At 35.3% G+C, this 18544-nt stretch overlaps 1 protein-coding gene across 2 annotated transcripts in view; it reads left to right on the top strand.

Moving 5' to 3' along the window:
* LOC106142379 (rhomboid-related protein 2) overlaps positions 1-18544 on the top strand; it is a 97001-nt gene that overhangs the window by 74300 nt on the left and 4157 nt on the right. Inside the window, exons 1-3 of one of the 2 annotated variants that reach the window (XM_013344120.2) lie at positions 9467-9678; positions 15375-15487; positions 17010-17127. In XM_013344120.2, the coding sequence (XP_013199574.1) occupies positions 15375-15487; positions 17010-17127 (231 nt within the window). In that variant the 5' untranslated portion in view covers positions 9467-9678. Of the gene's footprint in view, positions 1-9466; positions 9679-15374; positions 15488-17009; positions 17128-18544 lie in introns of those variants that run through there. The other variant, XM_013344119.2, reaches the window with a different exon arrangement.

The following is an 18544-nucleotide window of genomic DNA, read 5'->3' on the forward strand; positions in this document are numbered from 1 at the left end:
AGAAACTATTTTTTAAAGCTGGTCTACACACTTGAGCCTTGTAAGTTTTCACTAGGAACGTTTTCTGGACGTTTAAAAAAATAAAACTTTGAAAGTGGTTTACTTTGATGACTAGGTTCAAAAATTACTTACGCAAATTTTATCATTTACAACATAATGGTTTTTAATTATCAACAGTACTTTTGAACTCTTAAAACCTTCATAATTTTTGTGATGCTTAATATTTTTTGTGGTATTGCTGCTACCTAGTTATTCTATTCTTAATTTTTTTTACAAAATTGATAATATCTCAATATCTTCTTAACCAATTTTGATGCCTCATGAAAAAATCCATTGACAGATATCCAACATATTTTAAATTTCAAAATCACACCTTCTCTTCGAAAGTTAAAAACATTAAAAAAAAAAGTTTTCGTCCTAAGTTTATTGGTAGAGCTGACTCGCTTCGCTCGCTCAGTCAATTATGTGTAAGCTGCCTAAAATACGAGACATTATTAATTCAAATAGGTTCATCCTTTCTTCACAAAAGATCTTTTGTTGCATCACCACACTCCCTACGATTTTATCTGAACGATGAACATTACGAACCATTCGAAAGTAGTAAATCATGTAACGTAGCGCATCTTTATTTAGAAACACTTTCCTTTTTCCTTATCAACTTCAATAAATACTTACATCTTATAAAAATGTAATAACTACGTCTTTATCCCTACGGGGTAGACAGAACTAACAATCTCGATACGACTTGGCCTTGTTCGTTAATTTTTATAGGTTGTTTATTTATTTACTTTATTTATATAATCTTTATTGCATAAAAAAGTACAAAAGGGGAACTTAATGCATTCTCTCTCTACCAGTAGACAACATATACGACTAAAAAATAATTCTTTGTTTATAAGCCTTTTTATTAACTTTTACAATCTGCGCCAGAAAAGCAATCAACTGCATTATTCTATTAAAGAAAAATTAAATGTTATACTGCACACAAATATACATTTCGAGAGAAATTGTTACCGCTCCTTTTAAATCGATCACAATGGTTTTTGTTGAATAAACTGCAGAATTGATCTAACTGGTTCAGCAGTCATCCGTGAGGCATCCATAACACTGGATTGTTTGAAGACAATATTATGTTTCAATAGCTACCTATTTGCTGCATGAGGAGCAATCAGCCAGGTGTCAAGATACTAAGGTTAGATACAACAAATAAAACTTCTACCCAACAGTTGAATCAAAATAAGTCAAACCAAGCAATTTGTAGGAGTTCTAATTCAAATCTTTTCTCAAAAAAAATCCTTTAACTTCAAGGTAGGGTTGACTGGAATAGATTTACTTAATAATGAATACTATAAATTTACGACCGCCTTTTTACCATTTATCTTAATATCTGAAATATGCGTTTTATAATTATTTATCTTACGATTATTTAAATTGTTTACTTCCTTCGTTTCAAATATTTCATAGCTGAAATCTTAAGTTAAAATTGGTTGTCATTGATTTAGCACAAGGTCTCGTTATTATTAAATTATTTTTTTTTTTTACTTCAAATCTGACTTTGCTGTTGTGATTTTTGTATATTAATTGTGTATTGTGTTTTTTATTATACTTTCAAACAAAACTGAATAATATTACTTATTTTAATTTCTGTACTCCTATATTATTTCATTTTATTAGTAAAATTAAAACCAGTGAAAAGTTACCTTTTTAGTACGAGTATATATGGTGTAATCGCAAGATAATCCGATCAGTTAATAAGACATGATCAATGATGAAAAAAGGTAAAAAAAAATCATTGGTGTTAAAGCCTTAATAATATCATTGTTAAAAACTTGTAAAACCCCATGCTTACTCTAGCTAAAGTAAACGGAATTGCAATTTTTTTAGCAACAGTTACTTTTACGGTAAAATATTAAGGAGAAAATTGTAAATCGTGCCATTATCTAACCCTTGAGCTTACACTAAACGAGAGCAACCAATCTGTTCTCATGTTGACGACTCAAAATAACTTGTTGAGTCACTTATAAAGAGACACCGTTAACTTATTTAAGTATTATCTGTTTTGCCTGCGAGATGACTAACTATAATAGCATAATGAAGGAAGCTTAAAGCCTCTGGAGGTAATAACATATCAGTTAACGTACTTACGCGAGCGTAGCATAAAAAATAGTCCTCTGAGCTACTTCGCCCGCGCGCCGAACATTCCGCGGTTTGCGGCTGAAACTACCAACGAGAAAAGCCTTAAATACCACCAACTAAAGCTTTAAAATTTCAATTTTAATCACTTAATTCTTAGGTCGACTATTGCATGTTTAGCCATTATAGTGGAGGTTATTATGCACATTTAGGTGTAAGCAGGTGCGGTGTGGCGGCAACTTTGAAAGTGATGAGAGTCGATCGAGTTGATACAAATGGCCTCGTTAAACTGATCGCAGGCAGTGAGAGTAATGTGCATTTCGCATACGAGTATAGCGATAGAGTTGTTGCTACTTTATATCTAAGTAAAAGAAAGGTGTAGTATACATTGAAAGCAATGTCTCGAACTACTCAATTATCGCCATTATGTGCACGTTCGTTTGAAGATTGGCAATCTGTAACATACACTTTAGTCTGAACTGAGGTACTTATAACTAATTTGAACATTATTAAGTATTAAATTGCAATTGTAATAGTACCTTAATGAAAAATCAATTGGTAGACGACAGGCTTTAGAACAAAACGCTGTGTACCTAACCTACCTATACTATATAATATTTTAATTTATTTAGTATAACAACGAGGGAATACCGTCTCTTTCACGCAAAAAGAAACTGAAAATATTTTTGGTGAAACACATAGAATCTACAATTAATGAATTAATAAGTTTAACCGCGGCCGGGTGTTTGTTACACCCGTTGAAGAAACACTCGATTAACACGCCAAGCCATCCCAGGCGACCTAGCCCGCGGCTGTTTACTCCGCGTGGTTACCCAGCGTGGTAAGTAAGGACCGTGGTATAATAACAACTTGAAACTTGTGACTGGTTAGATAGATACACTTTTTAAATAACAAAAATATTTTTAAGTTGTAACCTTAAACTTTCTTATTATAAGTCTGTCATTAAAATATAACTTATTTATTACTTTAATATTCCTCGCATAGCTACGTGGCGTAGACGTCCTACGGCGTAGCGGGCAACATAACGTAGAAAGCGCACTTCTTTATTAAAACGTACCTATAATATTATATCATTACCTCATTATTTTTGTGTTCGTAATAGATAAACTAGGTAATGCTAATGCCGGCTGGACAACATACTTAAAAAGGACTTAGTTCAGTCTCCTCACAATATCTAGTATATTAAATATATATCACAAACAAAACACGATACGATGTATCTTCGGTATTATTATCATCTCACACTCATTAAACAGAATATTGTTATAAAACAAATAATGCTGATTTTATTATCAACTTGTAATGATTTCGTAACTAGCAGATATCATGGGAGCAGTGTCGTTATTTTAGCTGAAACCTTCGATTTAGTCTCAGAAGGTATGACAGGGATTCATGCGTTCGTTAACTGATTAATGTCTGTAAGTTGTGGTCATCGCTTGCCCTGAAGCTTACCATTTTGGGTCGTACACCTGTTTGCTGCCCATGTTATTGTTTAAAAATACTTATCTAATACTAACAACGCGCGTGCGATTAGTTCCAACGGGTTGGACACTGTACTGATAATTATTGTAATGATTACGATTAAATGCAATCCGATTCAGATCTACCCCTCGTTTACGTATGCGCGATTGTCTGATTTTAAAACGAATAATCTACTAGTAAGAAATAAATACTGATTTCCTTTGCCTTTAATATAGCCTGTAGCTGCTCGAACGTGCTATTATTGTGTTCCAATAAATGAGCACATTAGCATGTTAAGAAATTACGGAAATTAAAGCAATATGGGGGAAAAAGGTGAGTTTTGAGTGCATTGTGCGTCGGTAGCGTCGCCCCGGGCGCTCGTGCCACAATCGTTCCAATTTCTGATGCTAATTTCACGAAAGCGAACGTAAGTACAGTCAGTGACATAAACTTTGTAGAATCATCATTTACAGGTCGTCATTTGATGAATATTGAAAAAAAAAAACAAATTATATATTGTCAACTCGAAACCATAACTTAAATTGAATTAATTGTGCATTGTCTCTTTAATTTTACCGAAGGAATACTAATTAAACTTGTATTGTGATACAAGTTACATGATAAATATATATTCGGTGTCTGTTCCTTTAGCAGACGGAAAACTTAAAGCCGAAACTATTGAGCTGAGCGAACAAGCTGATTGGAAGGTAACATATTCCTTAGTCAATGCTGTCGGGAATATTTCGCGGAATTCCAACGGAAATCAATCACGTAGTCAAATGTAGATATTGTAAAAGGGTTACAAAATAAAGAAATGGTAATCATATTTTTCGTATTATTTTGAAAGAGACTGTACACCTGCAACCGCACTGCAACCCATATTCACAACAAGCAGGATTTTGACCGATCGCGTGCGAGCGAACGTTGCACTTTGCATACCCCCGGGATGTTATTCCAACTTCCCCCTACATTAGGTTTTCTGGTGGCCAAAGTACTTGCGCAAATAATAAAGCTAGCTTAAAAGGCCACGCCACGCCGGGGCTTCGCCTTCCAGGTACTGTCCAGGAATACCCTACCCTTTATTACTACTGAAGGTCTGGTCCACCTCTAAGTCTTAATTCATAAGGATCCAGTAGATGTTGAGTATTTATTGGTATTTGTACACAAAAATATAAATAGTTCCTCTTTATATTCGTACTAGACCTGCTCGGTTTCGCTTCTACCTTATCCACATTTTACGACATCCAGGGAAAGAGATAAAGTGGTCCTATACTTAAGTGCCGGGAACCACACGGCCATAAGCAAACGGGAAACAAATTGCCTACAGACAGAAGAATAATCTAGTTGTTTTTGTTAATGTCATTATCGCCCTACGTCAAACCTTCTACTCCATGGGTCAGCGACTCCGCGCCGATCAAAGTCGGCTAACGACCTAATATATAATGCATAAATAAACATTCCCAGGCGATAAAATTATTGAGCCTTTCAGGTCACGCACGCGCGTTTTTCAAACCCTTGTCTTTATGTACTTACCTACGTAAGGGTTAAATAATGTGTTCTAGAACTAACATTCGCGCGTGTTATGGTTCCCGTGAGAATCGCATGAAATGAAAGAAGCATACTCCTTGAAGGTCTAAACTAGACCTGAAAGATAGACTAGAGTCTAGTGTAGCCTAGCCTCTAGTTAAGTACATTAAAAATTAGATACAGTTAACCTAAAACTCAGTCAAAACCATATTACAGCCTGAGGCCATGCCGCTTTTAAGCTATTCGACTCATTTTGATGTGGTAAAAGGAGTCTGAAACTATTTTCCGAAAGTCGTTCGCCTACTGCTAAGGAACTGCCTACGAACAGTTCGACATTATGACAGAATGGAATTCTAATTTTCTGTAAACGAATCGTTCACAGATGAAATTCTATTAAACTTCCTAAAAATATGTCGTGAGGCCATTTGTAGGCCAAATGATTGTCTGATAGAATTTCAGGCCGAATTTTTACTGACCAAGAAAAACACAATAATGTGTACAACGAAACAGGAAATAGCCCGAGCTCCTTCCCAGGCAAGTAACAACCGGGATAAGCACCAGGAAGGCGTTGAAAACTGCATCACAAGAGGTGCTATTATTATTTCTTATAATATATTTAATAAATCCTTCTTATACCTATTCAACGATGGGCATGACAAGTAACGTTACTACATTACTGCTCTGCCTCTTTTCCTCACCACTATATTCAAGTGTGTTACAGTTTCATTCTTTCTAGTGACCTTGCGATTAAAGGCGTAGTTTTAGTTTACGGATTTCATTTTACGCACAGTAGTGTGGCAGTAAGAATGTCCGCAAGGTCGGTCGCTCACATTAGCGGATCTAAGACACGTCTCTACAGGTCGCCGCGAAATGTGGCGTAAACGCAACAATGACTCATCACTCATTTACAATGACAATGAATCATAAAAATCAATCTTTAGGAGAAAAACTAGGTCTCGGAATATTTCGTACCTACTGCTCTATATCCACATTAGAGCTAAGTAGGTATGACGTCTCAATCAAGAACCAGGTAGGTATTATGACATGTTAAACGAAAAGAGACACTATGAGTTGAGTAATTTAAGTTTTACTTGTGGATACAGTTGCTTTGTAATATAATAAAGATATATCAATAATGAGGCACATGTCATGAAAACTCAAAGTCGATCTTCGTAGGTTCAACATTTTTAAAACTTTGTAACCATAATGGAGAATGGAATTAACCGAACGAAATTATAGGCCGTTTACTTTCCAAGTCCTTGTAATTGCTAACCGCTTTACATCCAGATTACGTGTGTGTATCGATCACGGATGGATGTGGAACAGCCAATTTGTTGGTGCTCCTAAATCATCGGACAAAAGCGCCGCTCGATCTAAATCGATTTGTCCAAATTATGAGCGACGGTAATGCGGCCCCCAGCCTTGGTGGCTCAGGCAGTATCCTCTTTAAATATTTACCGCTGACCATTGCTTCTTGCTAAGTTTCAATAAAAATCAAGAAATTTTGCGATACAAAAATGTGTAAGAGGTGGACGTGGTGGTATAACCATTCGGATAGCATGATTACACAAGATTGGTAAATAATTGAAAATTATTACGTCGCCGTAATCATTGATGAGTAACCAACCACACATATGGCTCAATCACTCTCCATTGCCCTCTTTGACAAATTTTAACAAAAATTTAATTTGTTGATATCTATCCCTTTCAAGAATACGAATGTGATGAGGAAGTGCAAGCACGTGCGATGCGATGGATCGACAGATATGACACGATTTGATATATACTTAAATATGATATGATCCGTAACCGATACTAACTCCGTAGATATCTCACGTATTTAAATGAAAAGACCTTCAAAACTATCTTACGACGGGATGGTGTGTAACAAAATAATGGTACTTATGTCGATTACCTTTATATAATTATCCAATGTGACTATTGACATTGTCGAAAAAGCCACAGTGGCATATTTTTTTAAAGTTCTGTAGTCATACCAGTAATGATAGTAAGTAATTAACGTATCTCCCTGGAGGGTAAGGCAAGTTCTTAATTCAATTTTCTAATTTCGTAATTACCAATAGGTAATTATGAAATTATCGTATCAATAAATATTATTCTACTTTAATTTTTTTTCCACTGTGGTATCTATGGTTTACCTTTACCACTAATGACCAAAAAAGCGAGTAGTAGGGTGAAGGTAGCAGCCGGGATGACTGGATGGTTTGAGTAGATTAACAAATTTCTGATAACAACAGCGGCTGCGCGCCATATGCTGGGGTCGTTACACAATGAGGATTTTGGACTTGGTGAAATTATAGCATAACGGTACTCCATGAGTTAGTCAAGTATAAGCAATGGTTATTTCATGGGTAATTTGGTATTTTAATGTCAAATTGTCGACTCGTCAAATTATATTCGATAGGTACTACCTGACCTGTGTAGATAGGGTCGCAAATATTATTGATTTAAAAAAAATATTGCTTACCATAAAATTTTACTAACCGATGTTCGGCATTGTATGTAATTTTAGATTAATCAATCCAATGCATGAAAAAATTGCAACTGTGATATAAAATACACAGAGATGACCCAGCCTACAGTCCAGTCTTTAAAAATTAGAACTGTGCGTTAATAGAAAGTCACGGTGTCTCATTACACATATTTATATTACTTCTCAACAGGTGTAGCCAGGCATCGCACCTGCGAAAAGCAGCTAAACAAATGTAATAAACAATCCTACTATCAAGTGTTTCCATCTGTGAATTAGAAAATACAAACAATAGCGGACAATGAGACACATGACGTATGCAAAAACATAAACATTACTCTCAACTGTGCAGAAACATTTCATTTTTCTCCGCTAGATTATAATCGAAAGCAGTGTCATACTTTCCATGTTTCATTTTATCGTTAAGAAAACATCCACAAACGTTCTTAATTATATTCCTTACAGGGCTGACATGTCAATAGTCCGAAGACTCAAAAGCCAAATTTAGCTAGATGGTGTAATTATTAAATGTCAATTCCGAGATTCAATAGTGGTAGGTTGCTAGCCCCAAGAATCCCAAGTTTAAATTCCCAAAACACTTTTTCCACAAATCCAATCAATCTGCATTCGTGTGAAGTCTAATTTCGTTCAGTATAAAACGCATTACTACAGCCACCTCTCCAAATGTTGTTGATAATGACGAAAGATTAGTGCCGGCGCCATGTTGCAAATAAATTTGGGCAAATTAGCCGGCCCCCTGTCGTCCACCTGCTTTTGTGCTGATACACTGATCGCCATGTGTTGAACTGTTGACGGCCCTAGCGGGGCCCTTTAAGCGTTAAATGTCATATCGCGATCAAAGCCGGCCGGCACAATATGACCATCTGGTTGGATAATTAACTTGTTGTTTATTAATTTTGTCAAAGTAAATTAGATAATTATTGAATGGTTTGTTGTTGTGAAAGGATGTTTTTTTTCTGGATTAACAAGACACCTAGATATCTAAGTAGTCGTCGTATAGTCGATCGAAGTTCCGGAAGCTAGTTCATTCATACATATATTGTCACGATTTTCCATGAAGACACGAAAAAAATGAGCAAACCTAATTTTTATGGCCCTATTTTGGTAAAATGGTCATTGTCTCATTGGCAAACACCTGATACAAGATAGACACCAATGCTGATAATAATTAGGGTCTCACAATAAACTTGACACATGGCCAGCAGATGTCAGTTTGTCCGTAATTGTTATTTACCTATTTATGACTAGCTAGACGCTATTAGTCTTACAAAAATTTGTCTCATTGCGATAACTAAAGAAGGTAAAGTATGACCGTATCTGGAAATAAGGAATAGAATAGATGTTTTATAAAGGAATTTTTAATTTTTCAATGTATTTCTTAAAATCTCTGCATATATTAACCTACCTTAGATTTATGTTTAGGAAGAAAGAAGGAATTAAGCAGTTTTAATCTCCACGGGGGTCCGAGATTTTTAATAGGTAGGTTTATATACATAAGTACCTACTTACATACTTTCTTAATTTTAAAATCATAATCGTGAGTCTAAATTGTAAATAAACTGGAAAGCCGATCATATGGTCATAAATAAAACCCTAAAGACTTCCAATAAGAAATAATAATAAAATAAATAATCCATCGTTCGTGCACATATTGTATTGCATTTCACATTGTTCCGGAAACGGAACCTTAAACCACCCTTCAGGGCAAGCCCTAAACGATAAAAAAGTAACCGCACCGCACCGCACTCGCCCCAAGACGAAAACGAACGAACGAAACGGAACAAAACGTCAGTCTACTTCGGGCAACCCAGAGAGAAGTGTGTGTTGCACTCGCTCGCTCCGCACAGCTGATTACACTCGCGTATTCAATAACGATTTTTGAGAAATTATTTGTCTCCAATTTTGCTTCTTACAATAAAAGTGAACTATTTGTGACTTTGGTGCAGTGTTGATTTATTTACGTACCTACCTAATTACAAAATAATTTATCGCCGATTGACAATTTGAAACTTCAAAAATGATGGGTAAGTTTATTAATTCATATCATTATAATATTTTACTTGTTCTTATGACATACGAAATAGTTTTTTTTTTGTGCTATAAGATATCAAGAAACTTTTATTAGAACTTATTGGTCAAAGTAAGGTTATGTCGGTAACTAGGTAATTTCGGCCGGCCAGCACAAACATTTAGTATTTTACTTAATATTTCTTTTATGAACTGCTCAGCATAGTTTTGTCTTGTCGTGTTATTAGTAAAATACCTATTCCAAAAATCTTGAACCCAAACAAAAACGATATAATATAAACTTATGGAACACATAATAACCAAATGTATTTGATACTTTAAGACCAAAATACATACCTTTAGGTAGTTACGATATAATTGTGGTAGGTATTATATCTCAATCTTCAATTTATTTATTCTTTACCTAGTTAATACGTGTCCATATTTAAATCTCTTTTATTCCAATTCCTTTTTTGAATAGATTATTATATTTAGATAGAACTTTGAATAGATAATAGTTATACAAGTATTACGATATATTATGTTTAATTAATGAAATTAGTCTTATTATTTTAATTTAATTCTTGACAAATAAACACTATAACTACTTTAGAAAATGATGTTAGTACGTAGGTAGGTACGCTAAAGCAAAAATGAATATTTATATAATTAAGAGATTTAGGTACCTATTTCTAAGACATGAATTCAGACTAACACTGTTGTACAAGAATGTGGTAAAATAAATTGATTTAGTTCATTAATGAGTAAAGATGAATACCTACATTGAATACTTGAAACCTATTCCTTTATGAAGTAAAATTAATGTAAGTAGATTTGAATCATTATAAACATTTATAAAAACATATATAATTGTTTGTTTAAAATCATGAAGGCAATAAGCCATAATGTTATTTGGTTATATAATAAATTATATGTAAATGGGTAAATACATACATACATAAAATCACGCCTCTTTCCCGGAGGGGTAGGCGGAGACTACCTCTTTCCACTTGCCACGATCTCTGCATATTTCCTTCGCTTCATCCACATTTATAACTCTCTTCATGCAAGCTCGGCGGTTTCGTGTACTTTTGACCTGACCCTTTACCAGGACGTCCTTAATTTGATCAAGATCTTAAATGGGTAAATCAATCAATAAAATTGGGGATAGATTATCTATTTGAAAAATATTTTATTATTTTAATAAAAACAACCAATGACCACTCAGACTCAATAGTTGACTGGTAGATAATGCTTCTAGCATTAAGTTACTATACATTTGTATTTTATACAATAAAGTTATTCATGCTATCAAACCGCTGAACGAGAAAGGAAACACTCCCTTTTAAAACTAACATTATCAACCAGCAAGGATATTGTTTTGTTCGTAGAATTAAATATAAGTACTATACATATAAAAACAAGCCGACAAAGATTTAATAGATTTGAGTGTCTTTGCATTCCGCTTGCAAAACACATGGCGTACTTTCACGGCATCGTAATAATGGAAAGAGACTACAAGAGATTAGAAACATAATAGTGCGGAGGTGGGTGCGTGGGAACGCTCCCAGCGTTCACGTGCCGGGCACATCACTCGGCTACACTAAATCTAACATTAATATGCTAGATTTAGATAAAACCCCGGCAGAACAATGCTGATTTACGCGAAAAGTAATTATTCGTCACATTACAGTGAAAGCTCCATAACAGGCCGGAGCGAAGCTATGGAGAAATTACACCAATAAAATTTTATCTTGAAATCGTAGATAAGTAAGTAAATAAACCACAATGCAGAGCCTCATATCCAAAACGGCTAAATGACTTAAACACGTCAAACTATAATAAGTACATATAAGTATTTTATAAAACTTAAGGCCTAACATGAATTAAAGAATTATAACTTTTTCTTTGTTCACAATAAAGTACTTGGTAATTAATCTTATAAACTATAATGGGATTTCTTTCAAGCATCTTGCTTGTTTTATATAAAATCTTTTGAGCCCATCTCTATTAGCTATTTCTTTAGATTGTTTCACTAAAATTCCCTAAGTCCTGTAGCGGCGCCAAGGGATTAGAGTCTCGGGAATATAAATGTTATGTAACTAACGTGATATACATACATTAATAACTTATGTTAGTTGCTAGATTATTAAGAGGAGTGCTGTGGTTCCCGGCACCAAAAAAAAAGAAAAAGACCACTCCATCTCGTTCCCATGGATGTCGTAAAAGGCAACTAAGGGATAGGCTTATAAACTTGTGATTCTTCTTTTAAGCGATGGGCTAGCAACCTGTCACTATGAATCTCAATACTATAATTAAGCCAAACAGCTAAATGTGGCCTATCAGTCTTTTCAAGACTGTTTTTGGCTTTGTCCACCCCGCAAGGGATATAGACGTGATTATATGTATATATTTAGAGGATTAATTAAAAAAAGGTATATAGGGGAAAACTACAGAGGATAAAACCAAATATTCACCGGTTGCCGAATGCGTAATGTGAATGAGAACTCTGACGTTGAATGGTTAATGTAATGTGGGTTATTGAAATGAGTGTAGTGTCGCGTAGGCTCGCGCGGGTTTGACGGGCAATGGCAATAGTGTCTAGTTAGTGGTTCCGGATACGTATCGGACGTGTCGGATGTCGGCGTGAGTCACGCGGCGCCCACGCCGGCCCGCCACCGCGCCCACTGGCGCCTGACTCGCGGAGCGCCCCGTGAAAACTCATTGTAAAATTACTGTGTATTATATACCATATCAGTAGAACAATATGTTAGCAAGTAATTACAAATATTGTTAATAAAAAACAATTTAAATTAAGTTATTCATAAATGTAGTATCAAAAATGTTTAGTCCACTCAGTTATGTACGATGTCAACCAGCACGTCAATAATAAAATCTAGCAAATAGATTTTCATTATTGAGATTGTGCAATGTTAGAAAAATACTGTCCAGAAAATGGGAATAATCAAAAGGTACTTATAACTATATATGGCCAGTTGTTTTTTTTTACGAACATATACGTTAATAACTTCTTTTTATAAAAGAACAAATTAAATTTGAATTTGATCATTAGAATTAAATGCATAACATTCAAAACTTTGCACTTATTTAAAAATTTGCACATAATGTGTGTGACGAAATTATAAATGAGTGCAAGTCGAGTGCAAGTGTGCAGCAATGAGCACAAACTATAGAGAATACAGATAAACGATAATCCTTAACTGTTAAGAACATCCCAACAACAATCCCTTGAGTGTGTGACCAAATCGTCGGCAATAAGTATTGCGTTGCCCTCAAATGAAAATGTCACCTGACACCAGACGAGGTTTATTAGTAACTAGCTTTCGTTTGCAACTCTGCCGGCCTTAAACTAAAAATTCCGTGTTTTCCGTGTACCTCTTTTTGCGAAGGAATTTGCAAAAAGAGGTACCTTTATATTATTTTTACCAAGTTATATCAAAATTAGTAGAACTTACTTTTTCATTAATAAATTAGTAGGGATTGGAACAGCTGGCATCATTCTATAACCTCCTTATTGTATTTAGTCGCGGTACGCAACGCGTTATAAATGAGACCGGCGACGACGCAGCGGAGGCAGATTTAGCCGGCGCGGGCGTCTGCGCCGCGTCTAGGCTATTCGTATTTTTTGGCGCTGGATATTTCGCAGTCTCGTGGGAAACCGAGTTGAACGACTGCGAAGACAATGCGGTTGTCTGATATCGCTCACCGTCTACCGAACATACGCCCACCCGCGCCGCGAGTCCTAGCGATTGCCTTGCCGTGGCTAAGCAGTTTGCTTCATCACTAAAGTTGTAATTGTTGTCATGTCATATGTATAATATGGAGTTCTTCGGACATGTATTTAGAAACAACACTGAAATAATTAAAATCCTACAAATTTTTGATTTTTTAGTGTATTTGCCTTTGACCAGTTTTAAGACTCATGAATCTTCTCCATGCAACTCTATTATATATAATCACATCTTTATCCCTTGCGGGATAGACAAAGCCAACAGTCTTGAAAAGACTGATAGGCCACGTTCAGCTGTTTGACTTAATTATAGAATTGAGATTCAAAAAGTGACAGGTTGCTATCCAATCGTGGAAAAGAGATTTAGTGGTCCCATCCCTTTCCTATTCCTATTGGCGCCGGGAACCACACGGCACATCTTCTCCAATATGCTCTATTTTGGTGAATTTTTTTTAAAGTTCTATATTATAACATATTTATTGTGTGGCTGGTGGCATGATCAAGTGATATATGTGGTATGTAGGCAGGACTTGTAAAGTTTAACTTTTGGTTAATAATCTAGTATCAAGTTTTCTCTTTACACACCTTTCAAAGCTATTTCAAATATACCTATACTTATCACACATATATCAAACTCTGGTCGCCAAGATGCTATTTATTAGTTATTTATGACATCGTGATGCTTAGACGATATGCATAAAATGATCTCATAAAGGTGCGGTCAAGACTTTATGTGTTTATGATCTGATCTCGAAGAATCTGTATATAAATAACACCATATAGAATGGGATCAAAATCTTATCAATTTTATTATCATCATCAATCAAGCCCACAATAAATTACCCATGAACCTACATTTATATTAGCTCGTATATTCAAAAACAGTGCGAACAAATTACTTAAAAAATTGTAATCTAGGGTTGCTGTTCCGTTAGGTAACCTAACCGGCTGAGTTGGGGCGACTCAAGGGCGGCAGGGGGCTGGTCGATAGGCGCTGGCCGCGAGCCAAATCGTCGAGACATGTAAATCCCCACTTAAATGGGTAATGTGACAGTTCTGAATGTTAACAAAAAGGATACAAACTAGAAATAAAGAGTAGAAAATACGAACGTCGCTGCATGTCTCAGAAATTTGAATTTGGCCTGATGAGTCTACCCAAATATGATTTTTTTCCAATGCCATTTGTATATGTAATTAACATTTATGAATACTAAAGTATTAAAAAAATGTATTTCATTCATCTTAGGACTGTAAGATAGACAAAAAAAGACTGAACGGAATTTTTTGAATTTTTTTAGTTTACTCTATATAGTAGACTAATAAAGTGAGTAAAATTTAGTAAAAACATACAATATTTTGCAAAATTACACACCTGCAACAACGAACGAACGGCACGGAAAATTTACACAGCCTGCATACCAACTGGTTATAAGTTATAATTATGTCGTACCTACTATTTTACTTAAGTTAACCTTTAACAAAAAGCCGCATGCGGGGTTAACCCACTGTGAAGAGAAAACACGTAACGAGCTAATAAATGGGTGAAATGTTTTGTACGTATTCCCTGGAGCGAGGACATACAATCAACTCTTTTCATTTCTATTAGGTATATTGTTTTTTATCTAAGATTTTTATTGGCAGTACCTATACTGAACGATAGCCCATTTCCAAAAATGTGCGTATAGTTTAAGTTAACTTTATTAATATGTACTTCCTTATCCCAATAGCATAAAGGCCTTTAAAAATATTTAGAAAATTCAAAGGCAAAGTGTTAAAAGTCCTGTGACTTAGGTTAATACTTTGCCTTTGAAGTTTCTATAGTGTATACCTAATAGTTCACGTACCTAAAGCGCAGACGTACTTTAAAAATCGTCATGCATCTAGAAAAACCTACTAAAAATTTATTTTCAGCAGCAGTACACTCTAGTATTTGCAGAGATACTAAAAGACCATTTGTTTCAGATGAGCGGCAAGCGAACACGGAGCTATAGATGCGCAGTGCACCATCGAGACCGCGAGGTCAGCTCCGAGAACGACTTCCATCTGCTGCTAGAAGACCCTACGCTATTCGCCAGGTACTAGTTACATGCAAACTCAAAATCACGCCTCTTTCCCGAGGAGAAGCCACGATCCCTGTATACTTCTTTCGCTTCATCCACCTTCATAACTCTCTTCATGCAAGCTCGTCAGTTTAGAGTAGGTTAGGTTGGTACGTACCTAGGTACTGTGTAAATTTATTTGCAATAAAGGTATTATATACAAACAAACACAAATTAAAGTCTGCCTTTGCTCATTCATCTTCTTTATGTCGAGAAGAAATAGCCACGAAATCTCGTTCTACAACAATTTATTTAGGCACGACAGAAAGAACGATTTTACCTTGATCTTGGTTTCATAGAATTATCAGTCTCATGAAGTCATGATGTACTATTTAAATGTCATATTTATAAATTAATTTTAATTAACTTTTGTGACCGTTTAGTGATTTGATCAAATGTTTACATTTATTTATATATTTAACTACCCATGTAGTACTTTAAATACCTTGAAAGTGAGAAGGAATTAAATCATGAAAATCAAGTAGGTCGTATAATCTACTGTCAAAAACGAATTATTTTACAGTACCTACCCACGCAGGCACAATGCAGTAATAAGATTTCGGCTTAAAATTCTAAAACAAATGTAAAACAGGATTTACTTTACGTTTAATTAATGTTCAAAATTATAACGTGAAATATAAAATTGTTAAAATACAAAACTTTCGTATCGATTGACGTCGCTTTATACATATATTTTTTATGTTCACTTGTCGTGCGTGTCACCGTGACATGTGGTGTGCGATACTACAATAAAATCATTTATTGCTTCAATTAAAGCCAAATAACGTGAAAGTAAGTTGATTTATTGGTTACCAATTTACGGTTACGGTTTTGAAGTAACATACTTATGTTGTAAGAAATTATATTCCCAAAAAATGGAGCGACAAAATCAAATTTATAAGGTAGACTTCTTGTACGGAAGCAAATTCAATATGTTTTACCTATACCCTACCTTATTCACAATTACACGTCTGACATGGGACATGGACACCATATGATACGTAGCCACATTGCATCGAAGCAGTTACTAACGTTACCGGTATAACTACCTAACTGTTTCTGTTTGCCGCCCTCGCGTAAACTCTACAACCCGTAACATAGCGAGATTTACCAAGTTTGATAACTTTATTAAAACTGTTATCCACACGAATAATAAAGAGAAAACGAATAAACTCTAAAACAACTGAATCGATTTTCATGAAATTTGGTACACACATAGAATAGAGAATAACATAGGCTACTTTTTTCTGGAAATTCCCATGGGAAAAAGCCCCGCGTAAAAGCTGTCTTATAATTCTGAAACATCACAAGTGATATGTTTATAACAAATCCTTAGTTTACATATCTGTATCCCTCTCGGAAAAATTTCGTTCCTTCTTCCTGTTATCTCTATCCTTTTGGGGTATTTTTCAATACTCCTGCAACTTACCTTTTTGTCAATAGAAAAGTATATTATCAATACCAGTTCAATTCACCTTATCTTTTTTTCTGTCAACAGGATGGTGCATCTAGTCGCAATGGAGGTGCTCCCCGAGGAGCGAGAGCGGAAGTACTACCAGGAAAGGTACACCTGCTGCCCTCCGCCGCTCTTCATCATTTGTGTTACGCTTCTGGAGGTAAATATAGCAAAATCGTTATAGACATCATCGCCCCAGCCGCAAGAAGTCTCCAAAGATTTCTAGTGGTGGTTGAAAGCGGCCTTGGATTTTCCCGTAACTTATAAAAAGTATGCGGAAGACCGGGTGGCCGTCTGGCAAAAGGTCAGGTCACGTGCCCGAAACGACCTTTCATGAAGATAGTTATTGGATCTATTATATGAGTTATGAGACCGTGGTAAGTGGAGAGATGTGGTCTCTGGAAAAGAGGCGTGATTTATATGCAGAATGTATATGCAGAATAATATAATTATATTACATTTAAAACTTTTGTGTTCGAATATTCGAAGCCCTTTTTAGACAAGGTCTGTTAATTATCCCGCATAACATTGTTAGTAATATAAGTATATCCTATAACGCCAAGTACAGTATTTTAACCTTCGTCGACATACTACTTTAGTATCAAACTTCAAGACAATACGAAGTTAGAATCACGAATCGTAGCGAACACATCACTTTCTATTACACGGCGCTGAATCGCTCTAGTTGCCTCGGTTAATTAAAATTGTTAATAGAGGATTTCACATCCGTGCAAACAAGCGGTTTACGTGAATCATAACAATCGCACGCGCACGCATTCTGCGCCCGCGCACGTCTCAAGTACACCTACAAGTACCTATACAGGGCCGGCCCTAAAAAAATGAAGCCATAAATTTCAATAAAAAGATTTGACTATAAATAATTTTCGCCACGATTTGCCCAACTTCGATTCCGCTTCATAGAGGACCACCTAGTTTCTGTTTTGCACATTATATAGTAACCTATTTTTTTATCTCCGCCAAAATAACCAAAATATTTTTATATCCAGTAAATTAACTTTAAAGCAGTTTATTTAATTTTAGATAGTTTATTGAATTGATTCTCGCATCATATTAAATGTTACTCAGGCCAATCTCTTATCCGTCATACATTGATTCACCGTAAACCACACTATGCAAGTAGGTACTGAATATGCTACGCTATTAGATTACTGCATGCGTGGTACTTCTAACGGTTTTCCCTTTGAATAATTTGATTATACGTCACTAATTGCTCAAACTATGACATTATACATACAAACACAAACCATCACAAATTAAACTCTTAACGGTGTACACAGAGTCAATAGTCACAAGATTCTATACTCATATAATGCTAAATTCGCTTTTCCCTTAATTGACTTTTACGATGTGTGCAGGAAGAGGCAGTTGGCATAGAACATATTTTTTCTTCGCTGTCAGACCGCTGTAAATAAAAATAATCTGTAAACATAAATTCTCACTGATCTAGATATGCTCTTCGGTCAATCATCACCATGCATTCACTTTGCGTTACAATACAATTAAACACAAATATTTTAGTTGAGGAAAAATATGTTTGACGTAGGTTTGGTTTGTAA

The sequence above is a fragment of the Amyelois transitella genome, chromosome 12 (genome assembly GCF_032362555.1).
Source record: "Amyelois transitella isolate CPQ chromosome 12, ilAmyTran1.1, whole genome shotgun sequence".
NCBI classification, from domain to species: Eukaryota; Metazoa; Arthropoda; class Insecta; order Lepidoptera; family Pyralidae; genus Amyelois; species Amyelois transitella.